Raw genomic sequence first — 20,150 nt, 5'->3', positions numbered from 1 at the left:
CCTTATTTTTTTCACAATGAAATTATGAAATGTTACTGTGCTTCTCATTGAATAGATGAAGATATTAACACAAAAATCAGTTAAGTAACTTAACTAATATTAAAGTCTAATAAAATTTAATCATAGTGATATGATCTTCTTTTATCAGAAAGTAATTTCCAATGGGGTCATAAAAGGTTATATACCATCTTCTCCAATTCTGCTTTGTTCCAAATTTCCTTCTAGATGAACTGAATGTTAGGTGCTCCAACACTCTTAGAAAGAAAGCATTATTTTATTAATGAATAATGTGAGGTAGAAATAAGCTTTATAGAGATATGAACTTGTTATCTAATTATTGTAAGAAGGAAAGACTTTAAAATACTTCAAAGAATAATTATTGTTAGAAATTCTGTAATATGAGTGCTAGACGGTAACCCAAATATATAGAATACACACACAAACTCACACATATGCACACATTTAGGAGTTTAGTGAAAATTTTTTATTTGCCTTAAAAATCTACATTTTTCTAAAGTTAGAATTTTTTGCACAGTTTAGGACTATATTTTCAATGAAGGTAGTTATTTGATATTTTCCATTTTCACGGTTTAGTTTTGGGGTTATTGACAAGTCATTTATCTTAGGTCAGAAAGGACCTCAAATCATTTTCTAAGGCAAACATTGGCCCTGCCCATGTGTAGTCTTTTCCCAGCAAAGCATTCAGTGGTGGTATTAATATTTATAGAGGCTACTGAAGGATGTATTCCTCCAGCAAAACGCTCTTGGGTCCATGCAGATAATTAGACTTTTCATCTATACTACATTATCCTAGCCTTACATAATTGCTTTTACTCCATTTTACCTTCACTCCTTACATATCTTCAATACACCCCAAGAAATGTCATACTACATCACCTGTGTAGCTCTTAGTTTTATTTACTGTAAGACACTTTGGAGGCTGTTCACGATGGTGTCACACAATAATTCTTTATGAAGACATAGAAGAGAAATTTCTCTCAAGCCTCAGTGTTAGATTGCATGTTTGAAGGAATTTGCTTATTCTCTGGGCTCTATATTTTATAACTGAAAGTGCATATTCTTTTGCCTTGCCTCCTTAGCAACCATTTCTACCTCATTCTTGTCTAGTTTCATATGACTTCCTCCTCCATTTTTCTATCAACCCATCTCTTCATTGTAGATTTGTTTGAAGTATTATTACACATTGTTCTAAAATGGTCTAATTTCCTTCCTGAGATGAGATACATATTCATAAGTAAATGGTAATAACAGTAAATAAAGGAGTATCAGGACAAACTGACTACAGACAGTATCCTGCTGCCTTCCATGCTGCTCCCCCTCCATTGAGGTGAGAACTCAATGAAAGCCATCCTATTTATTAACAAATGAGGAAAGGTTTCTGTTCTCCTCTTATCAATACAATGTGATGCCATGTAAAATGATGTTAGAATATGTGTTGATGCACTGTAACACTAGCAACTACTTAAGAAGAATCGAGTTAACCCTGGACTATTTATAGACATCAAGGTCCATTTTAGATAAGATATATAAAAGGACCTTATTTTCTTATTTAATATTATCTATTATACATTTTGATCCTTATTTACACTTCCAGTTTCTCACACCAGATAAACTATTCAGTATTTACACAGGTTTGTCCTATTTATTTCACTTAAGTGTGGCCTCAATGTGCAAAGGGGAAGGGAAAGAGGAGGGTTAGGGGAAGGGAAAGGAATAAATATGAGAGAAGAAAAAACTGGAAACAAAGCTTTTGTAAATAGGGAGAGGTGAAGGGGTGGAAGGGAGGGCAGGTAAATGGGGAAAAAAATAAGACCCAAGATACATCATGTAAAGGTACAAATTCCCAAAGAAAAATGTCATCATATTGTATACCTAAAATGTACTAATAAACTTAATGAATGAAAACAAGATATATAAATGGATCTTAACACTAAGCTTTCTAAATATAATACATTGGTATAGAACTTTGTTAAAGGAAAGTTTGAAACATTATCTATCTATCTATCTATCTATCTATCTATTTTTTTGGGGGGGGGAACCGGGGATCGAACTTGAGTCCTTGCACTTGTGCAGCAGGCAGCAAAACCACTGAGCTAAATCCCCGGCCCCATTATCTATATTTTATTAACAAAATATTTCCACTACTATCTCCTCTATTAACAATAGATGTGCAATATGTTTTATCTTTTTATTTGTAATTATGTCTCACTTTGGACAATTTATACAATATACATTATAGTTTCAAACACTTGCTTTGCATTTCTAACACTTCATACTTTAAGAAGAGATTTCTAACTCCTTCAACATGAGTTAAATATTCTTTTCTGGGTGCTGTGAAGAATAAAAACTATTCTCTCTTTATTAAAGATGCTCTTGAGGAAGGGAGAGAAAAATTAGCTAAAACTTTTAATATAGATGTCTGTTGACTTTCCATGTGACTTATTCAAAGAGAGTGTTTAACCGTTTGTTTCTTATTTTAAGCCACAAATAATGAAGCAGCAAAAAATATACAACCATATAGGCTCATTGAGAAGAAAATACTGATAGCTTTTACCAATAACTTCTTTGTATTTATATTATATATAATTTATTATGCCTTAAACATAAGCTAATTCAAACCATCCTTGGAAAGAAAACATTATTGTTCCTATTTAATAAGAATTACTGAGAATGAGAATTTTGTTCAAGATTATTCAGCTACAAAGTTGCAGGATAAAATATAAAACAGATTTTTTAAACATGAAAGCAGAAAGTCTGACACTAAAAGCCTCCATTATTTTTCATCTGCTTCTCTACAACCTTGACTTTTCTTAACTCTGTCCAATATTGAGGTTTCTTTTCTCTGAAATGAAGTAATTTGATTATTAGGAATCAGAAAAACAGTTTTTAAGTGATTATAATGAACACAATCTCCAAGCATCTCCTTAGCTGTCAAACTCTTTAAGGGAGTGAGAGGTAAGATGATCCCCCTGAACTGAAAGTGGCTTTGTCTGAAATATGAGGATTGAGCAATCTTTGCCAAATACATTTCTTTCTCATCCATTTTCAAGATGAAGTAGAAAATAAAATACAGGTTTTATTGCCACATGTTCACAGTCACATTCTTTTAGATAATTAATTCAGATCACTTTAAAAAAATTTGAGCAGCAGGCTTGTGTTCAAAGCAGAATTCTGTTGTGTTTAAATTATCTCCATGCCAGTCTGTTAACCCATAAGAACCCATCTTTAGCAAGCTAGGCTAAGCAGCTCAGAGTCCTCTAACACCTTTGGAAGTGAATTATTGTCATAAAGTTACAATGAAGAATAACTTGAAGATTTATTTCTGCAATGATGTGAAAAAATTTAGAAGACAGATTAAGTTCAAACTTCCATTTTCTTTAATAAAAACCTTGGACTGCACTTGAATAAACCTCCAAATAATAGCCAAGATTTCAAATACTTTTTCTAAAACAATTATAATTTAAATTAATAATTTAAATAGTATCTGCTGAAGACCTGTGTTGACTGGACAGGAATTAATTGGCAAGGGAATGTCCTAAAGTAAACAAATAAATAGGAGAGGACAGTCACTTCTGAATCTGATTTTGCCTGGACAGGCAGACCATTAATTCATTTATGCCCAAGGTTGCAATTTTTTGAATTTTTATATGAAGTTCATGTATGTTATCTTGAAATATTCAAAGCACAAGAATTTGAAGAGACAAAATTTGTTATATTCTGTGGTTTGTTGACTTGAGAGGATTATTATAAAAGGGAATGACTGGTCCCTCCATGTTCTCTGTGCCTTCCTGTATCAACATGAAATCTTTTCCTCATGTACATGTTTGTGCCATGACACCATCCACCACTAAGTCTGATCCTAGACTTTCAGACTACAATCTGCAAGCTAAATAAGTCTCTTGTTCTTATGCATTATTCAGCCTCAAGTATTTGGTTATAGGAATGAAAAGTGAACTACTGCAAAGTGTCATGCAAATTATAGCCTAAATTATTCAAGTTTAAATGGATTAGAATACAAACAATATTTCTTGTCTTATGATTTAAGTCTAAATAGTAGGCAGTAGAGAATTCCCCTTCTCTAATTCCTTTTGCTTCATCTCAACTACATAGATTCTTAGTGTTTGAGTCAAATTGGATTCTTTCAGTAAGTACAACCTGAGTGGACTCTTACAGATAGTTATAGTTCCTTAAGCGGTATTAAATTATATTTGTTCAGTATAAAGCCTCCTATGAGCTTCATATTTAAAGAGAATGAAGTTTTAATCAACACACAATAGTATCACAACACTGATCTATCATATCACAATTAAAGAACAAATTAATTCTGAGTTCCTCTAATTGCTGTATTTAGGGGAAAGTACATCCCCAGAAAACATTACATAGTTTTGTCAGAGACCTAAGAAGAGACTTGGTGAAAACTGAGGAAAGTCACACATTGGGAAAAAAATCTTGGTTTTTCCTCATACAAAAGTTGGTCAATTAGTGTCCATTGCCTGTGGTCGACAGTATATAACCTCAAATACAATTTGGACAAATCTTCTACCGGGATTTAAATTATGACCTCATGTTTTTGAGGTCTAAAACCTCAGTCTTAGAGCAGTGCTTCTGTAAATGTGGTCACTGAGTGGGAAATAGCACCAGCTGGGAGCTGGCACGAAGTACAAATGCCTGAGTCCTACACCAGACAAAGGAATCAGAAACTAGAGGAACACCTAGCGACATGCGATTCACCAAGTGCTCTACGTCATTTTGATGAGACAATTCTTAAGAAGCATTAAGGCAGGAAAACAACATCTCTAAGGCAATTTCTCTTCTTTCAGAGTTTGAGTTTGAGATCTTCCTGCTTTCTAGCCCAGTTTGTACATAAGTAACAATGGCAATCTCAGTCACTCAGATCTTACCTGAAGTTTCTTTCTCTTCCTACATATTTAAAGCCTGTGAATTCCCATTTTCACATTAAGCCCTGTGTTTCTGGCACTTGCTGCTGCCAGGAGTATGTGCTCTGTCAGGTGACAGGCTCCTGTAATTGAGAATTATCAGCCAGAAATATTCTCCAGGTGGATGCAATGTGCCCAGTAGCTTCTGCACTTGCCTCCTGGAATGGAATTCAGGAAGCCTCTTAGGGCCTTTCCCCATTACTCATGTTTTCTCTTTTCAGCTGAAAAACCAACCTTAGTATATTCCTGAACCTTGCTGCTGCTGATGTTTCTGAAACTTGTGCCAATTGGGGTGGGGGGCAGGGGGAGAGGATGAAAAACAAGTCCCCTATCACATTCTCATGGAGTCTTTGCTCAACATTTCAGTGTTTAAGGACCTGATTAGCATTTCTGTCCCCCACTCCCTATTCTGCAGAATAAATGATTTCTCTGGTGCAGTGATCCTCCACCCTGGAAAAAATATGTAAATCCCTTTTAGAACTTTTTAAATCCCCAATGCCTAAACCACACCAAAGGCACAGAAATCAGGATATTTGTAGGTGAGACCCAAATTTGTGTTTGAGTTCAGCTGTTTTTTCAGGGACACTCAGGTGTTTTTGTTAAAAAGTTATTTGTATGTGTGTCTTAATTCAGTCTATTTATTTCTCTAATACTATATACTGTGCTAGTTAAATGCTTTCCTTTGATTTAATTTCTCACTTCTTTTGGGGTCTGCTCTTTTGTATTTTCACATAGTCCTGTATATTTTATCTTGTGGTGTCATCCATAGTGATGGTATACAACCACTTAGGAGTCTGCCAGGAAGTATTGTTGTCCTAAATGTTTTTGGAAATCTTTATATATCTTAGTTGAATAATGCTACCTGGATGTATTTTCTCATCCAAGAGGCAAATTTTGTAAATTTGTCTACCTTGAGTTTTCTAGAGACAAAGAGGCTTACCTAGAGATTTTTTCAGCTTATACTTAATACAGCCAATGAAATGATTCAAGAAATGTCACTTTGTGATTTTGTTATCTATTGTGTTTATAATTATTGGCTGGTACTATCAATGTAGTCAGTATGAGGTTCAGATAAGTGGCTTATAAAGAACAATCACAATGACATTATGTCAGTCTCCTTATTGCCAGTCAGTGTGAGCTCCAGAGAGTTAGAGGACATGCACTAACATATTTTACATGCTCCATTCCTTGACACACTCCAGACAAACAAAATATAGCTAAGAGATACTGAGGCTGTATTAAATCATTTTCCAAGTGTTCTCTTTAGCATTGTGATACAAAACTCCAGTTAAAGACTAAAAAGAAAGGAATCAAGTACAAAATATCTAAGATAAAATACACAACTCTTGCTATTACTACAATTGGTGTGTAACAAATACAAAGTACTAATGGAGCTTGAAGGGGATCAGTAAATGATGGTAGCAGAAAGAATCAAAGAAAATCCCAAAGGGTAGTGGTGTCAAGACCAATAAAACATTTTTACCAATCTTCTTTTATTGCCTGTTTGACTCCTATTATGCTAATAAGTGCAAAAACTTATGATAGTCAAGAAGATGAGAGATAGTGGTCCCCTGGAAAAATAGCCTGTATTTTGCTTTATTTTTAGAGCTGATTTATGTAGACTTCTTTGTTCTGTTCTACTTTGTGCCTCAATAAAGGCTGTATCAGAATGAACAATTAGCTTTGTGTTAGGATGGGAAAGAGTAAAACAAAAATGGTTATAAAGCAACGACATGAGTCCATCAAAAATAAAGTGCTACAGTTGGGGAGGTTCCAAATATCCTGTGCTTCAGTATAATATTTTATTTTTAATTACCATGACTGACTCCCTCTTTCTAACCTCATCTTCATGAGATTTTTTTATTTTGTCCTACACCGTGTGTTCTAAATTTTCCTTTAGACATTCTCACTTAGGGAATAAGGGAAGTAAGAGGAAAGGGAACATGAACTGCTATTAGATAATGTTTCTAAACCCTTTGCCAAAGTGCTCTCCTAATATTATTTGGAGGCAGTCAGTTAGAACTAGATGATATATTTTGTAGGACTGAGATATTAGAAACCTATTAAGTTTCTGGAGGCTAACGAGAAGATGCTAAATAGAGTGCTATATAAATTGAGGAAACAGAAAACCTTTCTGGCAATTAAAGATGGAAAACTGCCATTTTCCGACAACAATAAAAGGAAATTTAAAAATAAACATGTGAGCAAAAAAATGTATACTGACGCCCCAAAAAGGACAAAGACTAGAGAACGTGATTAATTGGAGTTTTAATCAGGTATTGTTTCTTTTTATGTTGAATTTTTCACTTTAAAATTACAAATTGAATTTTTGAATATAAAGAAGTGCTATTTTTAGAATAAGCTTATGAAGAATAACCATACATTGATATACACTGGAAAACAAAAGCTAAGAAAGCATTTGTATATCCTCAATAGATCATTATCCTAGCAAGCAAATCAACAGCAAGTATTATGATTTTATGCTACTTTGATGTAACCAAAGCTCTGTTAACCAATTTTGGTATTTAAGTTGAAGGCATTTATTCATTATGTAACTTTGTTAATTTTGACTTCATAAATATTAAGAATTATTTCAGTAAATTTACTCAAATTTAATGGCACACTATTTCAGTGAGTACTACAACAAATAACTAAGATCATAAAGCAATTGTTTGTGGAAGAGCAATTTGAAAACATATGTACAAAAATAATGCATTCATTTTTCTGAGCACAATGATCTGTAATAGATTAGTCAACCTACAAAATATTAAAATTATTCTTTCAATATAATTAGTAATGGACAATAAAACAAAATAAAAATGTTTGTTTTAGGACAAGTTACATTAGTAGCTATAATAAACAACTCTGAAATTCAGTGTAAGTCGACAGGTTTGCTTTTCTCTGTGTAGCTCTTCAGAGTTCCAAATTTGTTTCATGCCATAACTTCACTATCTTCAACTTGGGACCTCAAGGTTCACTCAAAGTCCAGTGATCCTTAGTAGCTTCCGGTGACAGATTTTGAGAAGTAGAATGCAGAGAAAGTATACTCGCTCTTCCCTAATATGCAACAGATGTGCAACATCATTTACTCTCCTATTCCATTGGCCAAGGCTAACTACATGAGCAAACCTAGATTAAAAGAAAGTAGAAAATGTATTTTAGCTGAATGCCTAGTTGAAAAATGAGACGGATAACTCATAGAATTCTCTCACCCATTGTGTTCAACTAGGATAAAGTTTCATTCTTACACAATAATCATGTCATAAAAATAAAATTATTACAAATCCTAATTTTATTTTGCAAGTCCTCTACATCAATTTTTTAAAATTTGTCAAATTCAAGGAAATATCATGTACCAAGTCTCCTCTAGGGCTGCGTGGCCTTAATATGGTCTTTAGTCTTCAGATTCAGCAGCTGAATTTTTTAAAGATGACCAGTTGTGATGAGATCAGATTTTAAATTAGTGAATGATGCCAAGTAAAACCCATATGACTCTTAAAATATGAGTAAGAAAGTTCAATTATGAATTCATAATGTGAGTAGCCATTTCACAGTGATGAGAACGCTTACTTCCCGTCTAGATTTCCTTGTTCTCAGAAGAAAGGTACCAAAGAAATTAAGTATTCAGCAGAGTCTTACTTGGCTTAGTTACATAATGAAATCCAGTGGAACCTTTCTTCTATGTGTCAGAAATTATTTCTTTAGTGTATTGTTTTTGTTCACCACATTTCCTATTTCTTTCCTCCAGATAGTGCTGGCCACAATAACAAACAATTCTTCTATGAGCCAATTTTTTTAATAAGCTTTATCCCGTTGAGTTTTTCTGTCTCAGCTCTCTTATCATCATTAATGAACTAGACTTAAGGGTCAGGACTGGCTCCTAAGGTCCCTGAGGAATGATTTCCTCTCAGTGTTGTCATTTTGAGATTAATTCTCCAACATGAGAACAATTTAAAAGATTTCAGTTCTTAGCTGGTGTACCCTGTGTGACTCTATCCATGACCCAACGTGTATCTATAAGACATGAACTTTTGTCTTACTCTAACAGGAACAGTTACATCCCCATTCTTTAATAAATGTCAAAGAGTGAATGAAGAGCTCAGTGTGTGCACGATTTTACTTTCTCCTTCAGTGTAATGGTTTCAATTGTACATACAGGCAAAAGAAAAATTAATAAATTTTTCCATCTCTGCCTAAGTTTAAATGCTAAGTCAAAATTGTGAGGAATGTGTTAGACATAAAGAGGGTACAAAGAAAGAAAAGAAACCTAAGTGGGGACTGGTTAACTGATGGCTTGTAGTTAACATATCCGAAGTAAAATCACTACATTGCACAAATTCAGAAAGCACTATTCAGAATACCACATCAGTAGTGCCCCTGGAGATATGTAGTGGAGTGACTCTAATGCTGGGTGTTTAACTCTATCGTTCCATCAATAACAGACCTAGACAACATTATTGGATCAGCAATAGATTCCAAAATCTGTTTTATTAAAGGAGGTCAGAACACACCTCACTAGCTTCCCTTCATAATATGTTTGCTCCTACAATGAAAGTCCATTAGCAGATATGGAGACAGCTGCAATATTACACATTTCATTTTCATCTTCTCTTTCATGAATTTTAAGCTATGTTACAATATTTTCTTATTCTTATAATCAAGACACTTCTTTAATTTTTAAAAGTAAACATTTTGTTTACCCATATTGATTCAAGAATACACATTAGAAAACCTAATTTTTATTTTTATTTTATTTTATTTTTGGGGGTTTTTTTGGTACCCGGGATTGAACTCTGGTCCTTGCGCTTTCGAGACAGGCGGTGGAACCACTGAGCTAAATCCCAGGCCCCTAAGAAAACCTAACTTTTATATGCACTTGGGTAGGAACTGTAAATACAATGGTGAAAAAGAAAATATATAGTATTTCCCCTTACATAACATTAAAATAGGTATCCATTAGTGTTATGGTTTGGGTCCAGATGTCCCCTCAAAGTCTTATGTGGGCACAGACTGGATCTAAAACATGAGTAGCTGGAATTGATTCATGATGCAATGCTAGGCTCAAGGGCACTAGGATTACGGATGTGAGTGCTACCCACCCTAAGTACTCTGAACAAGATAAAAGGGGCAGGGAGACACTGTTAAATTCCTCTTGTTGCCTTTGCTACCTTATACGTGCCATGCTGTTTCTCCTCTGTGATGCTTGTTTGCCATCACAGCCTCGGACCCACCCAACTATGTACTGAAACTTTTACAAACTGTAAACCAAATAAACCCCTTTTCTTTTAATTTTGGGTGTTGGGTATTTTGTCTCAGCATTGAGAGAAAAGTAACTAACACAATTAGTTTGTGCTGTGTCTAAATAATTCCAAATTTTGGCGGCATAAAACAATTTACTTAGTTCATATATCTATGGGTCACCTCTTTGTTTTGTTTTATGTGTGTGTCTGTGTGTGTGTGTGTGTGTGTGTGTGTGTGTATGACTGTGTGTGCACTTCTGGTTTTTACTCGGCTCAGTTATGAATCTGCAAACGGCTACTGGATTAGATGAGACCTGGCTGGACTAAGTTGGCCTGATTTGAGATATCTTTCTTCTCCTCCAAATATTCTTTCATCTTCCAACACAGACCTCTGGTTTGTTTCTATGTTGACAACAAGGAGTTCTCTCTCATTTATGTGACAATGAGCAGGACTCATAAAAAGCAACTGGAAATTTATAATATTGTTAGAGAAGTACCCTAAAATTTGACTAGCAGCAGTATATTCTATTGACTAAAACAAATTTAGATGCCAATCTAAATCCAAAATTCAAGAGAAGAGAGATTAGGCTTTACTTTGAGATTGTAGGACTTGGAAAGTCATACTGTACACTTGATCTTAGCCAAAAGGCAGGGAAGCGATGGAAAGTCATACTGTAAATGAGCATGTATCCAAGAATGAGAATAACCACAACAAGATTTTTTAAATCCCATAAATGTAATGATTTCTATGGCAACAAGAACTACTCGATGTCAGGGAGCCACCAAACATATTTGTCTAAGTCCTGTGGACTATGAGAAGTTTCCTTGCCATTATTAAGAATAATAAAAGGCCATGAAATGATTTTAGGCATCTTTAACAGGGAGTGTTTTTGTCTTTCTAAGGGGTCATCCTTGCTGCATAAATCCTGGAGGATATTCTAATATGGTATAAGTAGACATTTGTTGTATAACAGGCAATAGTGGGTGATAACTTAGATTTCGGTGTTGGTGGCAGGGAGAAAAATAATTGTATTGATAGATGCTTAGGAAATAATATCAGCAAGTAAAATGTTCAATTGATTATACCTTAAGCATAATGCTTGGGATACATTCAATCTGGTTGTTTAAATAATTATAAAATTTGGCAAACTTTCCATCAATTACAAATTTACTCATTAACTTGCTGATGCTTTCACTTATTTATGAAGGTAGGAATCAAATATGGGTAATTTGAATTCCTTCATAACATTTTTTCTACTATACATAAATTATCATTGAGATCTTCATTGGAGGCAGATATATATTAAATGTTGAGACTAAAACAATATCAAAATATCAACAAGGGCTGGGGATTTAGCTCAGTGGTACCTCCACCTGACTTACAAGTGCAAGGTCAGGAGTTCCACCACCAGTACCAAAAAAAAAAAAAAATCAACAAAATGTTTGATAAAAGTCTATACTGAAGGGGCTCTACCAAACAAAGTAATCAGGAAGAAGTGGGGCTGACATTTCTGAACACATTCGTTTTTCATGGTTTAACTCTAAGACAAGTAAACAGGCTTATTGACAGCAAGTTTTGCGCATCAGTTACATGTGCTTTTTCCTTGGAGAGAAAGAGAATGAAGTCAAAATTATCTTTGATTAAATGTATTAGTACTTAAAACAGTGCTGAGTTTCTACTATGGATAGACAATCCTGCTGATTATCAGAAAATGAAAAGCTTAAACATTTTGTGGTAATATTGATAACAACATTACTATGTTAATACAGTCTGATCCAAGAAATGTAACAGGATTATTTTATATTGAGCGGCTCTGATCTTCCAGAGGGCAGAATCTGAGCGTGAAGCATTTCAGTTCCATCAGCCCCATTTACCTAGAGATTACATGGGTTGGCTGCATGGAGTCCAGGCTGAAGAGAGTGCAGAAGACTAGGAAGGCTTTGGGACCCCTTTTCTAGGAAATGAGCTCTACCTGCTAACATCTGCTGAGACTTCACTCTCCCTGATCTCTCTCTCTGGGTTATTCAGTTGTCATTTCTGGCCTATACTCTTTCAAAGATACACAATGTATGCCTAAGCACAGTTTACCTTGATCAAAGCTGCAGACAGTCCTAAGGCCAGGTGGGAATATACAATTTTCTTCCGAGCAATTGACTCAAAGAAGTTCCTTGCTAGCACTCAGTCAACAAGATTGGCAAGTGCGCTTGTGTCTAAATCAAAGTGATACACAGTGAAGATCTTTGCTGTGTAGTGTTTTTAATGTGGAAATACAAGCAGCAGTTTAAAACATCAATTCATTAGGAAACAAGCAAGAAAAAATAGAGCCGAAGGAGAATGAAAGGAGAAAAACTCTGAAAGAATTAATGAATATTTATATAAGAGGTTCAATAATATTTACATTTGAGCATTATTGATTGTAGCCTGTGAATAAGGGATATAGCCCATCTGGCCATATGTGTTCATGTCCAAATTTAGGTTTTTGCAGCATAAACATAAATCTGCCACATGGACAGAGAGGTACTCACAATTCCTTGGCCTCATTTTTTTCATGCATTGCCTCACAAAGTCATACCACAGTATGAAGCTCGGTAAAAGAGGAAAAAGAGCAGAAACCCAAATAACTTCTATTTAGTAGTAAGAATAAATGTGTTTACAAGGCACAAGTCTCTCCAGGCACAGGACAATGAGGTTACAGTCTGCAATTTTGCTGAACTGAAAGGCACTGCTCTTCTTTGGTTTTGAAAGTTTTTGCTCATTTTATTTTCAAGCAAGCATGAACAAAACACTTTCTGATAAACACCAAAGCTGTTTTACCTCATTATATTGGATGACAAGTGAGATCTTACAGCTTCACATCAAATCAGTGGAAAAACAATTATCTTTAAGAAGTATGTGCAAACATTTTCCTACCAAGTTAAAGATTCAAGGCAATGTGTCTGGAATGCGTTTTCCCTTTGGGCTGCCTCCATTCCATAAAACATCTGTCTCAATTTCCGCCCTTTTTGGAGCCTACTTTTGGTTTTTCTGCAAATCCCTTCTTTTCTGACCCTACTGATGGAAACCATATGTCTCTCTGTTTAAGGAGATGCCCCCAGTCTTCTCAGCTGGAGATTTCTGACCAATCTTTATAATAGCTTCCTGCATGGCTCCTAAAATATCAAATACAGAAAAATCTTTTGTTTTGCTTTTTGCTTTAAATGTTTTAAAGTAAGCATTAGCACATTCATTGATTCTTCTCAACAAAATCCCTACAGTTAAACACAGAGCTGTGAATTAAATATACCTTGGACAAGCAACATTTTTCTTTAATTATAGCTCAATAAGGACTTGCTGATTACCTATTATGTTACAGCCTAGAGGTATACAGACAGAAGAAACAATTCAGAGTTTAACAGCCAGTAGACTTGTTATGCTTAAAACTGATGGAATGATTGCAATACAATAGGTGGTAGGAAAAGCTGAAACAGACTTTATGGAAGAACAAAAGAAGGTTTAGCACTTCTTATAGAGGATATTTTCATTTGTTAAATGAATATATATTCAAATTTGTTCATTTAAGTGAATATATATTTAAATTTATTCATTTTAAGTGACTATATATTCAAATATATAAAACAGCATTAATTAATAAGTATTGTTAATTAAAATCTTATGGTCATCTAAAACAGCCAGAAATTAAATAGTCCTATTAAATACCTATTTCAAAGATGAAAATAGTAGTTTACTCATCATTTTGGTATTAAATAATTTAGAAAATAATTTGTGTTTCTTTGCTTTTTATTAAGAAATTCAATTAAAGAAAGTGAAAAGGACCAAGAGTCTATATTGACAAGGTCAAGGGAGAATCAGATTTCTTGTAGCATGGGGAGGACAATAGATCACAAAGAGTGGATCCTGGATGTTTCTGCCCAAAATGTCTTGAACAGCCCAAGCTTAGAAGCTCATCAGAGGGGAAGATTTATACTAAGAAATAAAAAGGAATAGATACTGAGATAAGGGCAAGTAGTTGAAAGTGAGGGTATGTTTTAAATGCCAAGTGTATTCATAGAAGCAACAATTCATTATTTAAAAATGCAAATAATAAAAAAAGAGAAAGTGTAATCTAAAATTGTGCAGCTGGGTGTAAGGAGAATTATATGTTCAAGCTCATCCTACGGAATTTAGCAACTTAGCCATACCCTGTCTCAAAATAAAAAAGAAAAACAATTAAAAATAAAAAGTGCAATCTGAAAAATTTCTGACTGTTTTTGCAATTTTATAAATTCGTTTTGTTGTCCAAGTTCTCAAAAGAGCAAGTTTAACATAAATAAATTTTGGAGTATTTGTTATTTAAATAACATGGAAAATATATAAGAAATTATGTGTGTTATTCAAATCATATTGTCTTAGCATCAATATACATTTTAGTTTAGTAGAAAGGAGACTTTTCAATGCAATGCCCTGAAGGGAAGCATTAAGATTTTGGGAAGGAAAAGAATACCTGAATCTAGGAAATGAAGGTTTAAAAGGAGATAATATACATCTTATTACTTCTTATCTTCTAGGGAGTAGAATTATGGCTGGAGAGTGATGGAGACTTTTGGAATTTACTTTGCATACTTCTTTCACAACAAGGATCCATTCTTGTAAGCTATGTATTATTAGAAAACAATAAATGAGGTTCTTTAAAACCTATGAAATGAACAAACATATATGATGTTGGAAAAAAATAGCATAAAGATCAAAAAAAGGTTTTGAAAATGATTCCTAAGACTTCAGAAACAAAATTCATTAGAAACAATAGTAACAGTTACTTAACCCACATGTGCTGCCCCAGCAGGCCGGCCAGATGGATTGTTGAACTTCAAGACACCAGTGACATCTTGTGGCAACAATGGATGCCTTTTAAATTTGTCACCGCCTTACAGGGTGATGGAGGTTGTATCCTGCTTCTTTTCCAGGTTGAAAGGGTGACAGTGATGCCTTTGGGGAGCAGAGAGCTCCCCACCTCAGCTCCACAGTCAGAGGAGGTGCAGGAGGAGGAGGAGGAAGAGGAATCCACCCCCAGGCTGATAGATGGCTCTTCCTCACTGGAACCAGAATTCACAGGGGTTCTGGGCCCACACACCAATGAAGGTCTGGTACATCAGTGCTGAATTATAATTGAGTCCACTTTGTCCTCTCTCCAAATTGCCAAGCTCCAAGCCCCACAATGATCCCACATTCCATTACAATCTTCCCCTGTATCTTCCTTTCAGTCCTTCTTGTTTTAACCAGCTCACACCTCATCAGACCAAGCACACATACACCTTCTTAGACTTATTGCCATTTCTCACTCCTTGTTCTTCATAATCAAGCAATTCAAAAGCTTTGTCTATATTTGCTGTAAATTTTCTCCTCCCTCCAACTGCCTCCTAAACTGTCTGTAATCTGGCTTCTAGCTTCATTACTCTGCAGACTCTCTCACTTGTCTCTGATAATTGTCTCAAGAACATTCCAACAGTAAGAACATCTTTTCTACCTTAAACTTACCTGACAGCTCGTCAGCCTTAGCATCTTGCTTATTTCTTTTCTTTTAAAACTTTCTCTCCACTTGACCACCATAATAATTCGCTATCCCATTTTTTGTCCTTCCATCTGATCACTACTTCTTTATTCTCTTTATAGTTCACCATTCTCTACATAGCTAATCAACAATGAAGGAGGGGCAAGGATGTGTGTGTGTGTGTGTGTGTGTGTGAGTGCACGTGAGTGTGATATAGAAAAAATACTAAATTGATGTGTTAAGATATAGCACAGCCTCACAAACATCTTTGTTTTGTCGACTTCTCCATCACCAAGTCACTTGGCTGATTTAATTCTAAAATTAATCAAAATTCTAAATTTTATCTCTGCTATAACTCATCTTCACCCTTCACACTGGCCCTCTTTCAGTCTTCCACCTCACCTTCAAGTAAAGTAATCTTTTAACATGCGAATCAGTTCATGCAGTCCCCCTGCCTATCCTTAAAATAGGGACCAAAACTTGTGACACAGCTCCTAAGGGTCCTGCATAGGCCCCTGCCAAGGTCTCTGCAAGACAACTGTGATGGCATACATATTCTAAGACCAGCTTAGGTTTAGCCACACGGATCACCTTAGAGTATCTCCAAAGTAGAGGGTTGGCACATGCTACTTCCTTTGTCTGGCTTACTCTTCATGTTTTCCTGTGTAATCAATTTCTCCTCTTCCTGCAGACATCAACTCAATTATCATTTCCCCAAAAACTGTCCTTTCATTGCTCCCTCACTGGGCCAAATACCATAGATTATGCTCATAGGATATTTTATGGCATTTAGCATACTCAAAATCTAACTTATTTGTGTGATTAACATTCGTCTCACTTAGCAGATCAAAATGATATTGTTTCTATTTGTGCTCACTGCTATTTCACTAGCTAGCATGGTAGCATTTAGGTAAAAAATATTCAATAAAATGTATTGAATGAATAAATATCAATTATTTTTGTTATACTTTGTTTTAGTGGGAAGTATAAATATCGAATCAGAGTTCTTGTGAAAATATTGTGATACTTTATAAAATGCACAATCTTAGTATTTATATTTGAAAGACAGAATTTCTAAGTAGTATGAAAGTAAAAGTCATGCTGTATCAATCCATAATTCAAGGAAGATTTTTTTAAATGTTCGAGTAGCTTTAGTTGACCCATTGATTTAAATATTTCATTTATAGAAAGTATATGAAAAATATGAAATATATTAGGATGTGTTTTATGAGATTGTAATCTTGATTACCAAATATTCCTAACTGTATTATTTCTTAGAAGTTTTTGTTACTTACATATAATTATTTACATCTACCTTTTAGACTTTCCAACCTGCCTTCTGTGTACTTGTATAAGTACCACCGTATACTGTGATGACCACGAACTTGATGCTATTCCCCCATTGCCCAGGAACACGGCTTATTTCTACTCTCGCTTTAACAGAATTAAAAAGATCAACAGAAATGACTTTGCAAGCCTAAGTACGGATGATAACATTAATATCCTTCTCTTTTTTACATACTTCTCTAGAATTTGTACAGCGTAAAGAGTTGGCATTGAGAACAAAAGTTGAATAACAAACTATAGTTCATAAATCAATTTTTTCTTAGTATTTGAAAATTTGTTTTAGTAATAATAAGAAAGAACCAGTAATTAATGGTCATTATGAAACCATATTGCTGTTGATATTTTCAAATGAGCCATTTTCAACTAAACATAAAAATAATTTTAGTTTATTTGCTATAATTTATCTTATGACATTAGGAATAAAATGTCATGCTCATATATTTACCAGGATTTGGCTGCTTTGAGCAAGCTGTAATTAAAGCATAATAGTTTAATGATTGGTGATATAAGCCTAAATTCTGATTTTATACTTAATGCCAACATACAAGAATTTTAATACTTGTTTTTGTAAAATAGTTTAATCACTTAAATATTTCTTTTTAATTTCTGTATCTTTGGATATTCTTTACTGAGAAAACCATTTAGAATAGTATTTGGAAAAACTACACAAAGTGTATTTGGAAATAACAATTTTCATACCATAGCTACAGCTAATTATTTCATTAACTATTGCTACATTCAAATTTACATTTTCAATACATTTTCAGTGGAGAATTTTATATTTTATATCAGCAAACCATATTGAAGAGTATTTATTTCCTTCATTGTTTTCTTCCAGATGATTTAAAAAGGATTGATCTGACATCAAATTTAATATCTGAGATTGATGAAGATGCATTTCGAAAGTTGCCTCGACTTCGAGAGCTTGTCCTTCGAGACAACAAAATAAGGCAGCTCCCAGAATTACCAACCACCTTGACATTTATTGATGTCAGCAACAATAGACTTGGGAGGAAAGGGATTAAGCAAGAAGCATTTAAAGTAAGTTTTAGATTTCATAGGAAAGATTTTCATCTTTCCCTTCCATTTGCTATTAATGGAGAGCCTTTTTATTCCTGTAACAGAATCAAATTTAATGGAAAGTTTGACTTCCAAAATAAACTTCATTGCCATGTCTATCATGCTTTTGAAAAATGTTCTGTACTGGTACATTCTGTACATTCTGAAGACAGCCAGCATGAACAGAAAAAAGAGCTAGAATAACAAGTGGGTGGCTAGTTGGAAGGAAACAATTTGCATTTACCCAGAACTCCACTCAGGGAGAGCACTTTATGTGGTTGAAAACATAACTACTTGGGAAGGATGCAGTACAAAAGGCTGCTAAATGACCCTGCAAGGATCAAGTTAAGCTAAGGGATGTTATTTTGTAAGTAAAGAAAACAAGTCTTAAGCTAGAGTAGATGCTTCAACAGCCTGGAGTCTGAGAACATCGGATGACTGGTTTCCTTACCCACCCTTACTCCTCCTGGAGCAAATGATGTTAAAATATTCTTTGAAGAGATACTGTGTTATTTCTGTGGGATTCAGAGTGGGCAGTGTGGCCTCCTTTACACCGTCTCTCTACTAGGCTCTCTGATTATGTTGTGCAGGGGGTTAAGGGACCTCACTGCAGCTGATGAGAGTCAAAATAGGTCAGCATGTGTGATGGAGTCAGATTTTCTGTGGTGTTCGGCAAGAATAGATAAGTTATTGTTTAAATATTTCCTGTCTCACTGAGCTGATTTTGTCTTTGTGAGGCTACAAACTTTTGGGGGAGAAGAAAGTCTCATTTTTTCATGACTATAAAATAAAGAAAATTATTGCTATATCTCACCAATATCATCAAAATCCTATATAGAATGTCTTTCTTGGGAAGTGGCTGCCTTGCTTAAATTGAGAAAATTATATTGAACAAGGCAAGGTTCTTCCTAGAGATCAGGAAACACTCTGCTTACACTGACTTTTTTTTCCCCTAAAACTCAACCGGATGGTCGAATAACTTAGAAAATGTGGCCTGCACGGGCACACGTTATTTTACTCATAGTCGCGTGGAAAGGGGATTTCTATTAAGTTTCTACGTTTGGACTGCTTACAGGATATGTTTGACCTCCACCATCTCTACCTCACTGATAACAACTTGGACCACATTCCTCTGCCACTCCCAGAAAACCTTCAGGCCCTGCACCTCCAGGTTGGTGTCCGGCAGTAAGATTAGGCCAAAAGATCCAGACAAAACAAAACCAAAGGAAGGGAGCTAGGGTCCAAAAACCTGTCTCTAATGGTATGTGGATATACTGGGACAACTTTTCTCGTTATTATACTTTCTCTTTTTCACTCATTATCTATGAGAATACAATATTTAATCATTCATGGCCTTATTTATCATGCTGGATTTCTGCTGACCTCTGTCTTTATTTTTATACTTTTCTAAATCAAAATGCATCTTTTTTGGTACCAAGACCATCCCTTAAAACAACTCTGAAATCTTCATCTGATTAAAGAAAAAGTAATGATTAGAAGTGGAAGAGAAAAAGGAGAAAGGAAAAAAATGGAATTTGACTTCTAGCTCAGGGAAAACTGTCAATTTCAGCTTTGGATTTTGATTATATGTACCAGATTATACTCAGTCCTAAGGCATTCTTATTTGCTGAGAAATAACAAGCTTTCATTTGTTTGCATAAAGAAAATGCAGTTGTTTCTTTTCTCTGCTGTTCTTTTAATGAACATATTCTAAAGTTTGTGTTATTTTTAATGCTATTAAGCTGTATTTTATCTTTGATGAGGTAAGTAAAAACACATTTTTAAAATGTTATGATCTAATACTTTTTAAGTATATTTCATTTGTACCCAAGTGATTAAAATTTGCTCAACCGAAACATTTTTTGTTACTGAAACAAAGAAAGATAAATTACTCCTTATTCAAATATGAGTAACTTTTGCTCAGCAACTGTAATCAGCTTTCTGCAATAATTTCATCTGCTTTATGGAATAAATATGCAGAGAAGACTTCCATTATATGCTCAAAGAAACGTCATAGTCCA

The 20,150-nt window shown here is 34.6% G+C and overlaps 1 protein-coding gene across 1 annotated transcript in view; it reads left to right on the top strand.

The window, feature by feature from the left end:
- The window catches only part of Epyc (epiphycan), a 34,217-nt gene that overhangs the window by 6,258 nt on the left and 7,809 nt on the right, over positions 1-20,150 (top strand). Inside the window, exons 3-6 of the mRNA XM_004844981.3 lie at positions 15,140-15,314; positions 17,046-17,204; positions 17,909-18,111; positions 19,205-19,300. Of these exons, the coding sequence (XP_004845038.1) occupies positions 15,140-15,314; positions 17,046-17,204; positions 17,909-18,111; positions 19,205-19,300 (633 nt within the window). The remainder of the gene's footprint in view (positions 1-15,139; positions 15,315-17,045; positions 17,205-17,908; positions 18,112-19,204; positions 19,301-20,150) is intronic.

This window comes from Heterocephalus glaber, unplaced genomic scaffold, assembly GCF_053883595.1.
Source record: "Heterocephalus glaber isolate CG9 unplaced genomic scaffold, H.glaber_assembly_v1.0 deba00001572, whole genome shotgun sequence".
Taxonomy (NCBI): Eukaryota; Metazoa; Chordata; class Mammalia; order Rodentia; family Bathyergidae; genus Heterocephalus; species Heterocephalus glaber.
The sequence above is the reverse complement of the archived record's forward strand: the minus strand, read 5'-3'. Positions and strand labels throughout refer to the sequence as shown.